We start from the raw sequence: 18,375 nt of genomic DNA, 5'->3' as shown, positions 1-18,375 counted from the left end.
GTATTTTCTAAGTGATTTCTAATAACTTGTTTTATTGATCAGAAAAAGCTTTTAAAAGCCTTTTTATATATTTAAAAAGATTTTATTTATTAGAGAGGGAGTGCACACAAGTAGAAAGGAGGGGCAGAGGGAGAGGGAGCTGGAGAAGCGGACTCCCTGCTGAGCAGGGAGCGACATGGTTCAATCCCAAGACCCCAGGATCATGACCTGAGCCTAAGGCAGATACTTAACTGACTGAGCCACTCAGGTGCCCCTTAAAAGCCTTTTGAAAAGCAGGCAAAGTTTTGTCTAAGCAAGTGATTTCATATTAAAATCTCAGTTATTACCATTAAAGGATTACCTTTTGATGTACGAATTAGAAAAATCTGTTCAAAGTAAAGTGGATTCCTTTCATATCTACTGCTTTACATCTGATTATCATTTATTATAGAGTTATATACAGAAAATTTAAACCTATGTATTTTCAGTTTTTAATGTACTATCTTCAAAAGCGTGTAAAAAAATGAAACTATTCTTCATATTCTACTCTATTATCAGCTAATATTTCTAAGCATTTTTCATCTGTCAGTGCACTTGGTTTTCACAGCTTAATACTCTAATTGTCTCTTTAGAGGAAAGAATGCACAAAAAAGGGTAACTACAAAGTCACATAACTAGTGAATTCATTAGTAAGCCATATTCTTAATAAAAGGAAGCCTTGACATGCAGTGGAAAGACCAAAGGCTTTTAGATCTGGATTTTAGTATCAGTTACAACATTTAAGTTTTACGTACTCATGTAAAATATGAAAGTTATCATACATCTTATGTCAGTAGTAAAAAGGAGTTTGAAAAAATGGTAGGCACTATTATGCTGAATTGGTTCAATTTTGTCATTTCAGAGAATAACCTATGGACAGATGTACTCATTTAGAAAACAATCACCCTAATGTGGGCAGAGAATAGAAAGGGGCACAAGCAAACTTACTGAGGTGATAGAACCTGAGGCGTAGAACACAGATTCTACAACTTGTTTTGAGTGGTGGTTACACGTGTGTATTAAAACGTGGAAAGTGCCTGCATTTTATTGCACCTAAATTATACCTCAAAAGAAATTCAATTCTATCTTCTAGGCCACTGACAGGGAACATGGCCCACTAACTTCCTCTCTTGTAATTAGATTTTTTTAAATAAAGCATTCATTTAATCTCTTAACATCCTCAATTATTGTCTTAGACTAAACGGACTTTAACCAAAAAGATCTCCAATTTTAATTACATTCAATAATTGAAAAGCTATTTTGGGGGCTAAGTTATTCATAAATGTTATCTTCAGTAGAAATAAAATTTCTGCTTAAGAGTTCTATAAATCTTCTACAAGAGTATTTTATTAATTTCCTTTGGAATTTCAAATCCAACATAATTATAAGCAGTCAATTAGGAAAACAAATTATCCTAAGACAATTTCAAGAAACATGCTGGTTTGTGGATAAGTGAACTCTGTTATCTTATCCTGTATTCCTTAGTAGTGGATGAATTTAAGCTAATATTTTCATCATGCCAGAGTTCAAAATATTCAAAGAGCTTATACTCTAGTTAGGTCAGCGACTATTTTTAAAACATTTATCTTGCATAAACTGGAAACAATTTCATTATACAAACTGGTGAAAGTCAAACTGAATATTATAAAAAGAGGAAATCCCCCAAATCTGAAGATATATATAGAACCTCATGTTCTGTATGCCTGTTACTACTGATACTGAAAATTGAAATATTAATTTCTCCCTGATCCTTAAATTTGGTTGTATAATTTTGTGTTTGTACCTTACTATCTTAGAAAGCTTACTGCCATAAAAGGTTAAAAAAATGATATGTATATAAAGCTTCCCCAATGTTTTTTTCTTTCTAGTTCCCAGTATTTGACAATTAAGATATAAAAAAATATTTTTCAAAATCAAAGAAGGGACTACAGAATCAATTCTTAGTACAATGCTCTGGGAAAACTCTCTTAGAAAAAAGCATACCTTTCATGGCTTCTGATTTTGCTTCTTCAATGGACTCATAAATCTTATTTTTATCTGCCAGCCGTGCTTTTGTGGCCTTATGCTCAGCTTCTTCTTGTTCTAAGCTCTGCTGTATAACTTTTAGTTGGTACGTCATATCTATTTCCATGTTGTTCTTTTCCTATTAAAGATTTAAAATAGCAACTATCAACAACAACAAAAAAAGACTGGCTCACATTTTCAAAAACTTACAAAGTTCTTTTTTTACAGGCTAAGAACATTCAATACGTTTCCTCCCCTCTTCACTCAAACTTCTTATAAAAGTGCTCCATGGAATCCATCTCCTGTGGCACCATGTCCCATCCCTCCACTCTACAGTTTGGAGATCTGCCCTGAGAGCGGTTGATCTCAAGAGATGAAGCAATGATATTCTCAACATCAGATTCAATACACACTTTTCAGTCCTTATCTCATTTAGACTGTCGCCCCTGAAACTATTTCCTTGATATACCTGACATTGAACTCATGTGGCTCCCCACTTCCTGTTCTCCTGTTTTCTGTCACTTATGCAGTTTTCTCTCAGTTGTTCTTTAAATACTGGTGTTCTCTGAAGGTTGTGCTCGTCAGCCACAAAGCTTCTCCCCTTTCTATATCATTATTCCTCACTTTAAAAACATATCTACTATTTCCCTTTGCTGGATCTAAAGATAAATTTTCAGGATCCTCTACCATTTACCCTCTTATATTCCACGTAGGAGACTTAAGTTAGGAATATTTAATTATAGATGTCAATTTTCTATACATCCCCAAAAAAGATTTTCTGATTCTTTGTTCTCTATAGTTTTATCATAAATGTACATATTTCTTTTGATTTTTCAATACATCTTTAATCCTAAAAATGATTTTCTTCAATCCACCAACAGAGTAATCTACTCTGCCCTGAAAAACCAATGGTCTAAACAATCTCTTCCCAGATAGGCTTTCACTCACAGGGCTTCAGCTACTCCTGTACCAATGACTCTCAAATATTTCTAGCTTCAACAAACATAGTTTACTGCTTTGTAAACATCCTAATTTGGCTGACTCACAGGCGCCTCAAACTGAGGACTAAAATAGATTTGTCATGGTCTCTTCTTTTTTTTTTTTTTGTCATGGTCTCTTCTAAAAGAGCTGTTTTCCTTTATTCTTTCTTAATTAGTGGTACCATTATATACCTTGTCATAAAGTAGGAACCTAGAACTCATCCTTAATTAAGTACCACATACATATCTCATCTAATCAATCGCTAAGTGCTGCCAAATATACTTCCTTCAAATATTTCTGATTCACCCGTATCTTCCATCCTTTTAACCACTGTACTAGTTAAGTCTTCATTATCTGAGTTACTGAAAAAGCCTTTGACTAGTCTCCCTACCTCTTATATTGTTTTCTTCAAATTTATCCTCCACATGGTATACAATGATCTATCTTAAATGCATCTCTAGTAAGAGGATCCAACTTAAAGTCCTTCAGTGGCTAGTCCACCTAGAAAAACTAAGTTTAAGAGAGTATATATTCATGCCTAGTTCTATAGCTTCATTCTGGTTACTGAATTCCTTACACTTAACTTTAGGACCATATTGCAATTTTCAGGCCAATTCTGGTCTGATGTCTATTTTTGTAAAATTTCACTGGAATAAAGCCACACCCATTCCTTTATGGACTTCAGCAGAGCTGAGCTGCAACAGAGACCATATGGCCCTCAACGCCTGAAATATTTACTGTCTTTTCCTTAAAAGATTAAAATTTGTTGACCCTTGCCCTGTACTTCAGAAATATTGAGCAGTTTGCATTATAAAACCAACTGTGCCTTTTCTATTTTTCATCCTTTGTACCTATGCTCATGCTGTCTCCCCCAAATCAGAATGTGCCTTTACCCTGCCAACCAATCTTGCCCTGTCAGCCTGGGGCTTTATCCTGTGCATCCAATATACCTGGTCCATTCTTCTAGCATTCTATTTACCATACCACGTTGAATTATCTGTGTACCTTATTATTACTTTAGAAGATACTCATTAGATTGTGGGGTTTTTTAAATTAATTTTTTAAGTAGGCTCCACACCCAAAGTGCCACTTGAACTTATGATCTTGAGATCAAGAGTCAGGTGTTGTACCATCTGAGCCAGCCAGGTGCCACAACTGTGAAATTGTTGAAGGCAAAGAGTGCATCCTGACAGATGACACATTAAATACTTAAACGAATGAATAAATAAGAGAACAAAAATACCATATTAGCTGCACAGAGTCTAGAAATAATGCCTGGCTTATAGTATTTTTTTTTTTAAGATTTTATTCATTTATTCATGAGAGACAGACAGAGAGAGAGAGAGAGAGAGAGAGAGAGATGCAGAGACACAGGCAGAAGGAGAAGCGGGCTCCATGAAGGGAGCCCGACGTGGGACTTGATCCCAGGACTCCAGGATCAGGCCCTGGACTGAAGGCAGCGCTAAACCGCTGAGCCACCTGGGATGTCCTTATAGTATTTTTGAAGAAAAATTTCTAAATGCCAGAAGCCATGATAACTTTACATCATTTTTAAGACATGTTATAAGTCAAATTTTGAGTTTTCCTTGGATCCCTAGGGAGAAACATCCACTGAAAGTATACTGATTTCCCTTATTTTAAATTTTCCAATCTGAAATTCTATAGTCACTTTCTTACAAAATATAAAGCTGAACATGTTTTACCTTTTCCAAATCAGTAAGTCTCTCCTGCAGTTGTCTCTTCTCCACCTCTGCTTTTGCTAATAAGATTTTTCCATTCTTTAAGTCTTCTTCTAGGCCAGATATTCTACCTAAAATTGCAACATTTTAAAAACAATAAACCCACGAATTGCTTGTCCCTGTGTGTATCAAATTAAGAGTAAAAAATTTCAGAAGTTGCCTCACAGTTTGGAGCTGTTATTTATGAGCAGTTTTATAATTGTCGGTAGAGTGCATTATAGGGAAGTCATGTGGAACCCAAAACATTGCTTAGGAAGTGGTTTGACAACTTTAAATATTTCACACTATTTTAAAGTAAACCTTCTATTCATAAAAGTTGTAGCAATGCATTTCCAACACCCAATCTTCACATAACAGAGTAGTGTATTCAGAAATATGCTATTCCAACACATTATCCATCATCCAAGGTTCTTTCCAAATATCAAGGTTATTTCCAAAATACAAATTATCAAGATGAATCCAAGTGTAATCTCTACGTTAATACCTTGTAAGTCATTAATTATCTCGGATCCGTGGGTTCGGTCCCTCCTTTCAGATTCTAGAACTGACTGAAGATTCATAAATTCCTTTTCAAGTTTTAACTTGGCAGTCTCTAGCAGGCAATTTTTATCTTGGAGATCTCTATTGTTAGATTCCAGCTGCTGAATCTGTTTTGAACTTTCTGCCTGGGTTTTTCTTAACCGGGCCGCAGTATCAGATTCTGTTCTCAGTAAAGCATTGGTTTCATCCAGCTGTTATTCCATTCAAAATCAATCAAACAACAAACACAGGTATATATAATGAAAATACTTCCATTGAGTACCCCATTATAAACTAAAGTAAAAAAAAACAACAAAAAACACCTAAAATTATTTTCCTAATGATTTCCCTTTAAAATTAGAGGTAAAGAAAGCTTTTTTATAACACTGCCAACTAAAACTAGTATTAAGAAGTCATCATAAAAGAAATAATAATAAAAATTAAAAAAAAAAAAGAAGTCATCATAAAGAATATTCGATATCTTTACTACAACCGAGATTGACCTACTTGTCTCTGGAGCTGATTCACTTTCTCGGTGGATATTTGAGAGTTCTGATTTCTTTTTTTCAAATCTTCAAGTTGATCCTTTAAACTGTTAACTATGATAAAAAGCATTTCAGTGGCAAGCTTCAACACAACACACACTTACATACACACTTAATTTTTTTCTTGACAAGTATTTAATATTCTACACCACAAACCATCATTTTCCAAATTCCGCTTCTTGTCTGCTTCGTGATCAGCTTTCCGCTGATATTCTGCATTTTTGTGCTGAAGAAGTGCCTTTTCTCTTTCTAATTGTCTTAATGCTGATTCCACATTTTTCCTTAAAGTAATCTGAAATAATGCTTAAAGTTATTACCAAAGGAAAGTATGCATAAAAATCAAATGAAAACAGTATTTCAAGCAGATAAGGACACTTTTAAAAATAAGCTGTTAACTGCTACTTCGTTAAAACTCACAATATTTTCCATTATTTTCAAATAGCACATCTCTCCTAAATTATCAAGACCACAGTGCTCATTGTTTACTACTCAAAGCTTTCTGAAATATTCCATCACCAATGAACCATCTTCACTTGATATACACTAGGGATCTAAAATGTTATCAACAGAAATTTAAGAAAAGAAACAATGGTCACTTTCTGTTGTTAAGCCAAGTAATTAATACAAATGCAAATTTTTTTTACTTGAAATATCTGAACATACTAAATTAACTCAAGTTTGTAAAAACAACAAAATGAAGTATAGCATCACAGTTACCCTGTAGTTTTAGTTCTATTCACCAATGCTAGAAGGTAGGTCTTACTATATTATCAAGATATGTATTAGTTATGGTTCTAAGAGAACTCTGTAGGGTAAGTCAGGCATCAAAACTTGTAGTGAAAAATGTTAATAAAAATACAGAGCAACTTTACCTCTTCTTCTAATTCCTTTGCTACTTTTTCAAGTCGAGTATTAACAGATCTAAAGAATTTCAAAAGAAATAGTAAGTAAAATCATCTCTAATTCATAATAAAAACATTTACTTACTATAAATTTTAAAATAACCAAATAATTACTTTGTAACTCTTCATTTTTAGTAACATGCTTAGACAAATTTTAAAATACAACATTTAATTATCTATAAAACATACTTGCACTTTTGCTCTAGTTCTTCTTTGGCTTGTATCTCAGTGCTGAGGTGTTCTTCTAATGTATATAATTTTTTCTGAATCTGTCAGAAAACAAGAAACTATAGAGTTTGGTCACATTTAAAACATAAAAAGCTTAAAGAAAACAATGACAAGCTATTTTCTGAGCTGACTATAACCTCATCTATAATGGTACATACAGATTTGTACCTTCTTAATGTGACTTTTACTGACAGAGGGAAAAAAATTCTCCAACTTTGGTCTCTATCACAGTACACATGTATGCAAACATGTACATGTCTACACTACATAAATATATGAGTGAGAAGCCCTAAACTTGGTAGAATTCTCCTACAACACCAAGTCTCTCACTCATTATGAATAAAGGATAGCTTCCAGTGTTCTTCCACAGATTATTTATATAAAAATACTGTCACTGTGTGTTCTTATAAGATGAAAGGTCTATATCTGAAATAAATATCTGCAGTACTTTGAACTTGCTCAAAAATATACTAGTGCTCTTAAAAATAAGAATTTGAGCTCTTCTTTATACCTTTCTACAGTGCCAGGAACAGTACTATAAAAAGTTAGAATCAAGAACTCTTTGATGAATGATAGCTAACTGTTTAGAAGTCATTTCCTTGCCATTCTTTACACCTTCTTCTAGGCCAGATATATTGATTTTTAAATAAACTAAAATCAGAAAGTATTAAATAATCCATCTTTGGAGCATTATTACCTTTATAAAGGACTTAACTTTTTGAGTTCCTTTTGTGCCTTAGGGGATTGTGGCAGGCACTTTACAAATGTTGTCTCACTAATCCTAACAGTGACCCTAAGAACATGGTAGTGTTGTACCTACTCAATAAAGAAAATGTAATTCAAAAAAGGTGAATAACTGGGCCAAGATTCCTTAGCTAATAAGTGGCTATCCCAAAAATCAATCCAAGTCTATTAGATTCCAAGGCCAACATTCTTTCCATTATTCTTTCTAGTGATAAGGTTCCCGATGGTTTCTTAAATATTTTATGTATCTTAAGCGAAAAATATTATTTTTCCCTAATAAGAATATACAGGCCAATGAACAAGTCAAGTTTAATTGCTTTTGGCTGCTACTGCCTTAGTATAATTTGACCACACTAGTTTTCACATGCTAATCAGTTATATATCCTTGATAAATAAAACTAAGAAAATTACATAATACATATTTAAACAATAGATCCATAAGGGCAATAATGAAAGAAATACTTGGTAGAAAAAAGGTTGGAAACTTCTCTCTTGGGCAGAGGTAGCATTCCAAATGCTAGGTGGAAAATGGCTATATCGAAAAATTGCTAGAGTGATGTGCTTTTCTCAGTTTTCAACATATGTGACATCAACATACCTCTTGACTTTCCTATTTAAAACAAAACAAAAAAAAAAACAAATTTAAAATGCTTGTATTCTTTATAAAATTCCTAAAATAAATCGTACCAGAATTATCTAACCAACTTTTTTACTTTCTATAAATTTTAAGGAGAAAAATGTTTAGCATCCTTATTAATGTGTATGTGTGTATATGATTTACTTTTGAACAGTTACAAATTACAGAGGCCATAAAATACTGTAACAGTTCAATAAAAACACCATTTATCTAAATTCATTCTGAAACACTCAAAATATTATTTCCTCTACTGTTTCCGTACCCTTATACCTTATTATCTACAGTATTTTATAGTACTAAGATTACAAAAGTTTCTGATGTTATAGTTGTTTATAAACCTATTCCATCACTTTGCTACTAAAACTAAGCCTAAAGCCATGTATAATTCTCTAGCCACTGTATCTTAACACAATAATAACTGTCAAATAAATGAATCATTACAATGTCCTATAAACTGTATTACAACAAAGAATGACATCTATTGATTCAAAAAGTAATATCAAATGAACTTTTAAACACATGGGTATTACTAAAATTAGTTGAACATGTGACTAAAATAGTAGTAAAAATCTATACATACTTCATTTTTCCTTGATTGTAATGAATCATTTTCTCTACAAGATGAAGACTCACTTAATAACCTAGAAGAAAAGGCAGGAAATAAATCCTTTGCATGTCATCCTAATCCATTTTCTAATAGCCCCAAATTCTTCTCAGAATTATATTCCAACCACAAAGATTTCTCTTTTTCACTTCAACATATTTTAAATGAAGCAATGTTTTCCCCTCTACACATTTATCATTCTCAGTAACAAAATGCTGCACTTTTTTTTTTTTTTTTGCTCCCCACTCATTGGATGTTCTAGTCTTTAATATTGTTGAGATTGGAGTTACTAAATGGGCTATCCTTTGCCCCTTTTCATCTCATTTTGAGTTCCTGTAACTATTTTATCTAGAAATCTTCTAGAAAAAAGATATCATTCCTCCTTTTCAAAGATGACATCTCGATTCCCAGGCCTTAGTCCATAAAACATCACTTCTATTTTTTTTTTAATTTTTATTTATTTATGATAGTCACAGAGAGAGAGAGAGAGAGAGAGAGAGAGAGGCAGAGACACAGGCGGAGGGAGAAGCAGGCTCCATGCACCGGGAGCCTGATGTGGGATTCGATCCCGGGTCTCCAGGATCGCGCCCTGGGCCAAAGGCAGGCGCCAAACCGCTGCGCCACCCAGGGATCCCCATCACTTCTATTTAATTGTCAATTTATCTCTTTAACTGTAAGGTCCTTCCTCGCTGCCTATAAAAATGCTTTAGTTTCTCCAGGCTAAATTTTAGTGAACATTACAATAGTTTTTAGAATACTATCATTAGCAGGGTGGTTAACTTATCCTGGCTTGCTGGAGATCTTAGTTTCAGCATCAAAGTCCCTTGCCATATCCTAGGAAGCCCCCCAGTCCTGGGCAAATCAAAATAGTTGATCATCCCTACCATTATGGAAATACCAGAAGTTTCTCAAATATATGTTTCTCAAATGTCTTTAATGCCTCACTCCTCACTGCCTGTCAAAGTCAAAAGTCCCTCAGTATAGCACACAACAATCATCATCCGCTGCTTTATTTTTCCTCTGAACTCCAACTCCAATACAGTTTTTAATCTTTTACAACTCATACTCACTGCAACCAGTATTTATTGGCCTTGTGCCAGGCTCTGTGCTACATGTAGGGATTACAGGCAAGAAACTTGAAATCATCATTAGGTCCCCCACATGATGTAATACAGTAATATGCATCTTATGTTTGAGCCCTGCTAGACCACACTACTCTGCTCCATATGTGTGCCAATATGCCACACTTTGCTTCCCTTGTTCATCTTCTCACAGCTCTTACCTAACCTCCCCACGTCTTGGGCACTGAAAACCCTTTCTTAGCTTACAAATACCACCTCTTCCCTGAGGTCTTACCTGACTCCTTACCCTCACCAGAGATGTTCCTTTTATTTTCCTCCTGAATCATCTCAGATATTTTGGGACCTTTCTTAAGGCAAATATCACTTTCTACCCTTCATTATGACTGTATTATTCTTTCACATCCCTCATTAGTTGATAAACTCCTTCAAATGCAGGCATTTAATCTTACTCTCTGTGCCTACAAAGAATATAGAACAATGCCTTGCATACATTTGTAAATGTGTAACATTCAGAAATAATGTAATTAGCGGCGCCTGGGTGGCTCAGTCAGTTAAGCCTCTCTGCCTTAGGTTCAGGTCACGTTCTTGGAGTCCTGGGATTGAGCCCCAAGTCAGGCTCCCTGCTCAGTGGAGAGTCTGCTTCTCCCTCTGCCTGCCACTCCCCCAGCTTGTCCTCTCTCTCTGACAAATAAATATAAATAAAATCTTTCAAAAAAATGAAATTAAATGAAAACTTCTGACAGTCTTTTTTTAAAAACTCAAAAGTTTAAAACAAATTAACACTTTTTCTTCTCACACGGTAAGATAACTCTTTACAGCTAAATACTGTAAACAATAAAAATCTAACAAGTCACGTACAGATTTTCTCTATAGTAGGTAAATCCTATAAAAGGCAGCTGATTTCCCACAAAAGCTTTAGGAATTGGAAAAGTTTCTACATCTCCTTTATCATCTTCGATGTCATCAAAATTGCTGCTGTCTATGTCACTGCTGAGTTCTGGTACTACAGGAGCTGCCGCTGTTAAAAGAAAAGAAATGGATAATTTTCTTCATAATCAAAATACACATTAACCATCCAGATTTTGTTTTATATCAATTACATATTATTAATAATATGTATTAATACCAAACATTATACAGTAGTAATATGTAATTAATAACATTATGATTTCCTATAAAAAATTTTGGTAATATGTTTTACATTCTTTCATTTCAAAAAATTAAAATTTTATTCAAGTATTTTATTACTACATTACAGCAGTTTTAAGTATAGATAAGTCAATTACACAAGGAGAGTAATATGGTATCATTCTAGGTATACAAACGGCAAGCAACAATAACTTGCACACACATTCTTTAGTCTTTGGCTTTTTAAATTCTTTAAGTTAATATTTCCTACTCTCAAAATGAATTAATGTCAAATACACACAAGGTGAAAACGAATTATTGTGCTTATCCTAGTATTCACCAAAGTATGGTCTACATAAATATTGATTACTGATTTATTAACTCAAACATATTCAAATTAAGGGGTATTTCCCCCATTCTGAAAATTATTGAGATCCATAAAAAACTTGAAAAAATTAAGAAATTAAGAAATCTGATTATTATAGAAGTATTAAAAAGTACTGCTAATGAATACAAATTAGTTTAAGATACACTGAGGAACATTTAATCATAAACACTGCCACAGAAAAATATGAAATATAACCAATTTAAAATTGGTTAGCATTAAGTGTATCAAACATGATTAATAATTCAAAAGAGTAATCAATTTCTGAGATTTGAAACATGATGGAATGGAAATATTTCAATTTACTGACTTACTCTCTCTTATGTTATCCCAATTCCATTGATCATTCTTAAAGAAAGGATGCTGTTTGATTTCTTCTACCCCATTTCTCCCAAGTCGTACCTCCCTAAACAATGCAATTAAAGACTGTATTATAAAAAGATTATGAAAAAAATGAAAAAAATAAATTCATATCTTGGGTAAGATCAAAATCACAAATGATTTTCAGATATCGTTATTAAAAGTTTCTGCTTAGATCTTTCTCAAAAACAAGCAATGCCAATTTTACAATATATGATCTCCCTAGATTAAAAGGACTATAAAGTATAGTAAATGCTATGAAAAGTGAAATGTATTTCCATCTGTAGTTTATATCAAGCAAAAGTACACATGAAACTTTCAAATAAAAATATTCACTTGTGTGTGCCAAAACTGCATGACCAGCTCCAGGATGTAAAATAGACAGTGTTAATTTCAGACACAGAAGACTTATTTGAAGTCTCCCCAATAAAAGTGTTATCTTAAAAGTCTCTTCTGGGGCACCTGGATGGTTCAGTTGGCTGAGCATCTGTCTCTTGGTTTGGCTCAGGTCATGATCTCAGGGTCATGAGAATGAACCCAGCATCAGGCTCCGTACTCAGGGCAGAGTCTGCTTGAGATCCTCTCTATCCCCACTGCTGCTCCTATGTTTTCTCTCTCAAATAAATAATTTTTTAAAAGTCTTTAATAAAATATTTATTAAATCTCTTTCAAATAAATTTTTAAAAATCTTTTTTAAAATCTTTAATAAAAAATTCTCTTAAATGTTTTAATTAAGATCTATTCTTAAAAAGAACTATATATTGTTAGAAACTATCTTTACTCTGATAATTGTTATCCCTACATTTATACTAAAATTATCATTCTGAATACAAGAAAAATATTAACAATTTCATTCTCTGACCCTTTGAAAGTTTTCAATGAAGATTTTATAGAAATAAAAAGCATTTTTACATGCCCTTGGAGCCATATTAAATATAAACAGAAAAACCTATAAACTTTAGAGGGAAGTACTACTAGCCATAATGATGGCATTAAATTCTTTTCCAAATATCTTTTCTCTACCTACAATCATTCTTTAGACTGTACCACCACCCCAATAAATTGCTAAGGCAAATCTCTCATGAATGGTAGGTACTCCTTTTATTAACACGTACTATGTCCTGTTTTATATTTTGCCTTTCAGCACCAATTATGGTCATCCTTATTAATCCATTTAGTCCCAAATCAAACATTATACAGAATTTACTGAGTTTATCAGCATGGACTGTTTGTTAGTCACATAATTAACAAATCTTATAGTTGATAAACAAAATGATTAACCTCTCTAATGAGAAAAAAATAGCAATAACTTTTCTTGCTTCAAATGGAAAAAAAAAATCATGATATTCAGTTTGAGGAGAATAAGGAAAGTAACTGTCATCAATAGAAATATATCCTGCTGTACCTACCCTACAGGTCAATTCTGCAACACCAACTCAATTTAAAAGTGTGTATCCTAGAATTCCACGTTTAAGACTTTTTCCTACAGAATGTATGCAAGATATAAATGCATGAGAATAGTCAATGTAGTACTGCTTTTGACAGCAACTGGCTGATAAACAATATGGTCTGTTAGCATAGCACTTTCAAGCTAGAAGTCATAGCACTTTCGAGCTAGAAATGCCCTCATTATCTATCTGACCTGATGCCGTTATTTATGGATAAGTAAAACTTCTCCAAAAAGAAAAATTATTTCCCTAAAATCATAATGCTGCTGAATAAAGTTTGGACTGTGGTGCATACACCCCCTTATCAAGGTTGGTCCTTTGCCAGATTGATTCTTATCACAAATCTGAAAGAACTGAATAGAAAGGCCAAGGAAGAAACTCCAAAGAGTTTCCTATCTTCCCTTTTTGAGGCAGATTTCACAGCGTTGTTTACCTATTTTGTTTTAACAAATATAGAATTTCCAAGGCAGATTACTCATATTCAAATGCAAAAAAAAAAAAAAAAAGGGCTGGGAAGGAGGCACTCCCAAGTCAAATACAAATAGTTTTTGAGATTATAACCTGTCAAGTATGTATCTGCACAAAACACTCGTCTCTCAAAAGTTGTACAGTAAGAGTCAGGTGGCTTAATCACTTCAAAGGATAAAATGTGAATAATACAAGTTTTATTTCTCTCAAATGCATTATCTTACCAAGTTCTATTTTTTCTTCGTAGCCATAAAGGTAGGCTTAGAGTTAGATTACAATGGGGTTGCACACCCATAATGACGAGAGTAACCCAACACCAGGCCTACCAGTAGGAAATGGCTAATCCAGAATTAAAAGCAATTTGGATAAAGAGAAAGAGATTTCATATGTAAATAAAAGCTATGCTTTCATTTCTACAAATTTAAAAGTTAAAGGCTCTCTACTAAGAAATTCAATGTATATTACCTATCTGTTAAGAAGGCGCAAATGAGATTCTTCGCATGTTTAGAAATTTCTGCATCTTCAGGGAAACACAGTGAGTTTTTATGATCCATAATTTTGCTATAAGTTCCTACAAGTGAATCTGCATAAAATGGAGTATCCCCTAAAATTCCAAGAAAGAAGACACTGAGTGTAACAGAGAATGCAAATTAAACACTTTTCAACTATTATTTAAATATGTTAGGTTTAAATTTGTCACATGCATGGAAGAACAAGTAATCTATGGGCCAGGAGTCTCAGTCCAAACACATCAGAACATACCAAGAATGTGAATGTATTTAAATTTTAACCATACCAATGAACTATCAACTCTTAAAAGCAAAATAAAATCAACGCTAACTCTAGAATTTGTTGTTGTTTTTACAATGGGAAACGAAATAACTCACTGGATAATTAAATAAAAAGATTACTAATACTAAGTAGGATCAGATAGATCAGAGTCCTCTAATGCTTGAGCTGGATCAATCTCTTTTTTGAGATTACTCTCTAGAGCTGTGTTATACAATGCAGTAGCCACTAGCTACACGTGGCAATTTAAAATTAAATAAAATAAAAATTTCAGTTCTTTAGTCACACTAGCCACATTTCAAGAGCTCAGTGTGGCCAGTGCCCACCATACGGGACTGTACAGACATAAACCATTTTTATCATGATAAACTGGACAGTAAAGCTCTAAGAGTTAGACCAGCCCTATTATTTCACATGTGATTTGCCGAAGATGACACATAGCTAGAATTGAAAATGACATATATGGTCTCCCAAATGCAGTGTTCTTGCAAACTAATGGCTAAGATAAAGAGGCAGTGAAATGTAAATAAAGACAGAAAAAGCTGAAGGCACCATCTTGGCCACTACTCATCTAAAAGCCAAAAGAATCAAAGGCCCTGCCAGTATGACTCAACTATAAGTTACCTGAGTACAAACCAGAATTTCTCAAATCAGACAATCCAAAAATTTCAAAAGGGGTGTTCAGGTAGTTTCTGTTTGTCTTCAAAGAGGGCAAAGGAGTGCTTTCTTTGAACTCAAGATTTTTCTAGTGCCATTTTTAACTGCAGTAGAGCTTTTAAATGAAGTCCAGTGCTAACCAACCTGAGCAAGCACCAGATTAGGCTCAGAATACTGTAAATTAGTGTCATTCAAAGTCATTAAATTCAACTCAAGAGGGCAGCCCGGGTGGTTCAGTGGTTTGGCGCCTGCCTTTGACCCCGGGTGTGATCCTGGAGACCCGGGATCAAGTCCCATGTCGGGCTCCCTGCTTGGAGCCTGCTTCTCCCTCTGCCTGTGTACATTCTACCTCTCTCTGTGTTTCTCATGAGTAAATAAATAAAATCTTAAAAAAAAAAAAAAAAAAATTTCAACTCAAGAGTTGGAAACAGTAGCAGGAATTTAAATGATTCCTTCAAAGGAGCTATGTGACTTTCTCCAAATATTATTATTTTCTAAATTCCTGGAGAGTCTAGGCAAATTATAGACTATATTCTACTTTAAGAAGATTACAAAAGATATACCTAATGTATCATCAGATTGGGCCAGAGGCGGGGAGAATGGAGCTACCTGGAACACAGCCTGCATATAGAGATGCACTACAAAAATAAAGGCCCAAAACAAGGTAGGTCATACTATGTCTTCAGTTTAAGCATAACAAGATCAATACTACATACACAAAATGGTCACCAAGAGAAGGCAATTTATGCCACAAAAACATTCCATGACTAATTATTATTTAAATATACCAGAAAGTTCTGGTTTTTTTTAAAGAAATAATAATAATAATCATACAGATTTTACAGGTTTTCCACTACTAATTTTTTTAGGGTTCTCCTCTAGAAAATAAATTCTCCAATTTCTAAAAATAATTTTCAACTTTAAAGTTGTTTCATATAGTGTTATTAGCCTTATCACCCTTGCCTCAGAAAACAGATTTGGCTATATCTGTCCTCATTCCCAGGCCAGATGATTCAGTCATTGGCTTCCTTAGCTAGAAGATATTTTTGTGACCTCATAACTTAGGAAAGGGAAATCTTAAGAATAAAATCTATTACATAAAGAAAAGTTTTGAAATACCTGAACCTTTCAAATTTTGATTTGCGCAAAGTAAAAGAAATTGTTAAATTTGCTTCTGAGTTTTTTGATAATGAAATATAATTATAGAATACTTTTACCAATAATCAAATGGTCAATAACTATGATTTATTTTACTAGAATGAAAACCATATGTAAATGCAAATAGTAAATAGAAGAAATACAGTTGACAAAAGTCAATTATATAATGTAATTACAAAAACTAAAGAATACTTTTAGTTCTCTATTATTGGAACAAATATTAACCGCCTTATACTTAAATATTTACAACAAATACGATTGATCAAGAAAAACTTAGAGGCCCACAGCACCAGTAAACTTGCTTCTTGCTCTAACATTTTCTTCATACAAAAAGGCCTACTGAAGGATTGTTTCCTATCACTATACTTTTATTCCTTTTATATTCCACTAAATCACTGTGCCAGTACAACTTGGCTTTAATTTTCCAGTTAATAATCTGTCATATATGATACAACTAATTCAAAGTTTTAAAAAATCCTACTTCTTTCATGGGACACAATTAACTTCCTTATATTCTCAAATTCTTGATGTAAAACTAATGTTATGAGAGACAGATTTTGAAAAAAGAACTAGTTAAAATATTTACTTACCCACCAGCATCTCAAAAAGGAAAACACCCACCGACCACCAATCACATTCTCGCCCATAGTAACCATCACCCCCTTGTGATTTGAGAACCTCAGGTGAAATATAATCAGGTGTTCCAACTGCTGTATCACAATGCACCATGCCTGTCTGGTAAAAAAGCAAAGATAAAGAAAAACAGTTGCATGTAAAAACATACACATATAAATGCAACTACTTCATTTATTACTATATAAACAGTAACTACAAATTGCTACCAAAAGAACTTCATTGCTGATAACTTTGGGAGGACCGGAGATAAGTGTATTACGAAGTGCCTTAAAGTGTCCAGATTACAAGAAATCAGGGATAATTTTTCAACTCTGAAATACAGAAGGCTTCATCAATGGAAGAAGGAAAAAGTGGTAAACTCCACAGGAATTCCAAACAAATCAACATCTTTTGTTTCTTTCTTACACTACTAAGTAGTTGCAAGGGAAGTACAAAATGTTATCTTAAAGTAGTGATCTGGGGAAAGAATTAGAGAGAAAGGAAAAATTGTTTTCAAAAGAAACTGTAATTGGGCAGCCGGAGTTGCTCAGCAGTTTAGCACCGCCTCCTGCCCAGGGCCTGATCCTGGAGACCCGAGATAGAGTCCCTTGCTGGGCTCCCTGCATGGAGCCTGCTTCTCCCTCTGCCTGTGTCTCTGCCTGTCTCTCTCTCTCTCTTTGTCCCTCATGAATAAATAAAATCTTAAAAAAAAAAAAAAAAAAAAAAAGAGGGCAGCCCTGGTGGTGCAGCGGTTTAGCGCCGCCTGCAGCCCAGGGCGTGATCCTGGAGACCTGGGATCGAGTCCCACGTCAGGCTCTCTGTATGGTGCCTGCTTCTCCCTCTACCTGTGTCTCTGCCTCTCTCTCTGTCTCTATGAATAAATAAATAAAATCTTAAAAAAATAAAAATAAAAAATAAAAATAAAAAAAATAAAGAAATTGTAATTAAGATTACAGACAGCCTAGTTTGGAGGCTGGATAAACCAAGTTATTTTTTTTTTAATCAAAGATTTTTATTTATTTATTCATGAGAGACACAGAGAGAGGCCAGGACATACAAGGAGAAGCAGGCTCCTCGCAGGGAGCCAGATGCAGCTCGATCTCAGGGCTCTATCCCTGGACAGGGATCACACCCTAAGCCAAAGGCAGACAGACGCTCAACCACAGAGTCACCCAGACGTCCCCAAACAGTTATTATATTAAGAAAAAAAAATGTTAACTCTGAAATAATTTTGTGTGTCCCCTACAGTTGAACAAGTAAATATACTGTAGATAATGAGATCCAGATTTCTCACTAACTACAAAAGAAATTACAAAAAAAAGGAAGAAGCCTAGAATGAACCCTGTGGTATAGAACAAGAATTA

At 33.9% G+C, this 18,375-nt stretch overlaps 1 protein-coding gene across 1 annotated transcript in view; it reads right to left on the bottom strand.

Annotated features, from left to right (window-relative positions):
- The window catches only part of ROCK2 (Rho associated coiled-coil containing protein kinase 2), a 135,549-nt gene that overhangs the window by 26,299 nt on the left and 90,875 nt on the right, over positions 1-18,375 (bottom strand). The window contains exons 6-18 of the mRNA XM_072767714.1: positions 16,987-17,131; positions 14,258-14,396; positions 11,831-11,922; positions 10,862-11,021; positions 8,898-8,958; positions 8,279-8,290; positions 6,898-6,977; positions 6,679-6,727; positions 5,963-6,098; positions 5,769-5,860; positions 5,227-5,473; positions 4,707-4,813; positions 2,002-2,161 (exon numbers count right to left, since the gene is read on the bottom strand). Of these exons, the coding sequence (XP_072623815.1) occupies positions 2,002-2,161; positions 4,707-4,813; positions 5,227-5,473; positions 5,769-5,860; positions 5,963-6,098; positions 6,679-6,727; positions 6,898-6,977; positions 8,279-8,290; positions 8,898-8,958; positions 10,862-11,021; positions 11,831-11,922; positions 14,258-14,396; positions 16,987-17,131 (1,480 nt within the window). The remainder of the gene's footprint in view (positions 1-2,001; positions 2,162-4,706; positions 4,814-5,226; positions 5,474-5,768; positions 5,861-5,962; positions 6,099-6,678; positions 6,728-6,897; positions 6,978-8,278; positions 8,291-8,897; positions 8,959-10,861; positions 11,022-11,830; positions 11,923-14,257; positions 14,397-16,986; positions 17,132-18,375) is intronic.

Source organism: Vulpes vulpes, chromosome 8, assembly GCF_048418805.1.
Source record: "Vulpes vulpes isolate BD-2025 chromosome 8, VulVul3, whole genome shotgun sequence".
Classification (NCBI taxonomy): domain Eukaryota; kingdom Metazoa; phylum Chordata; class Mammalia; order Carnivora; family Canidae; genus Vulpes; species Vulpes vulpes.
Note: the sequence above shows the minus strand (reverse complement) of the source record. Positions and strands in the feature narration are given on the sequence as shown.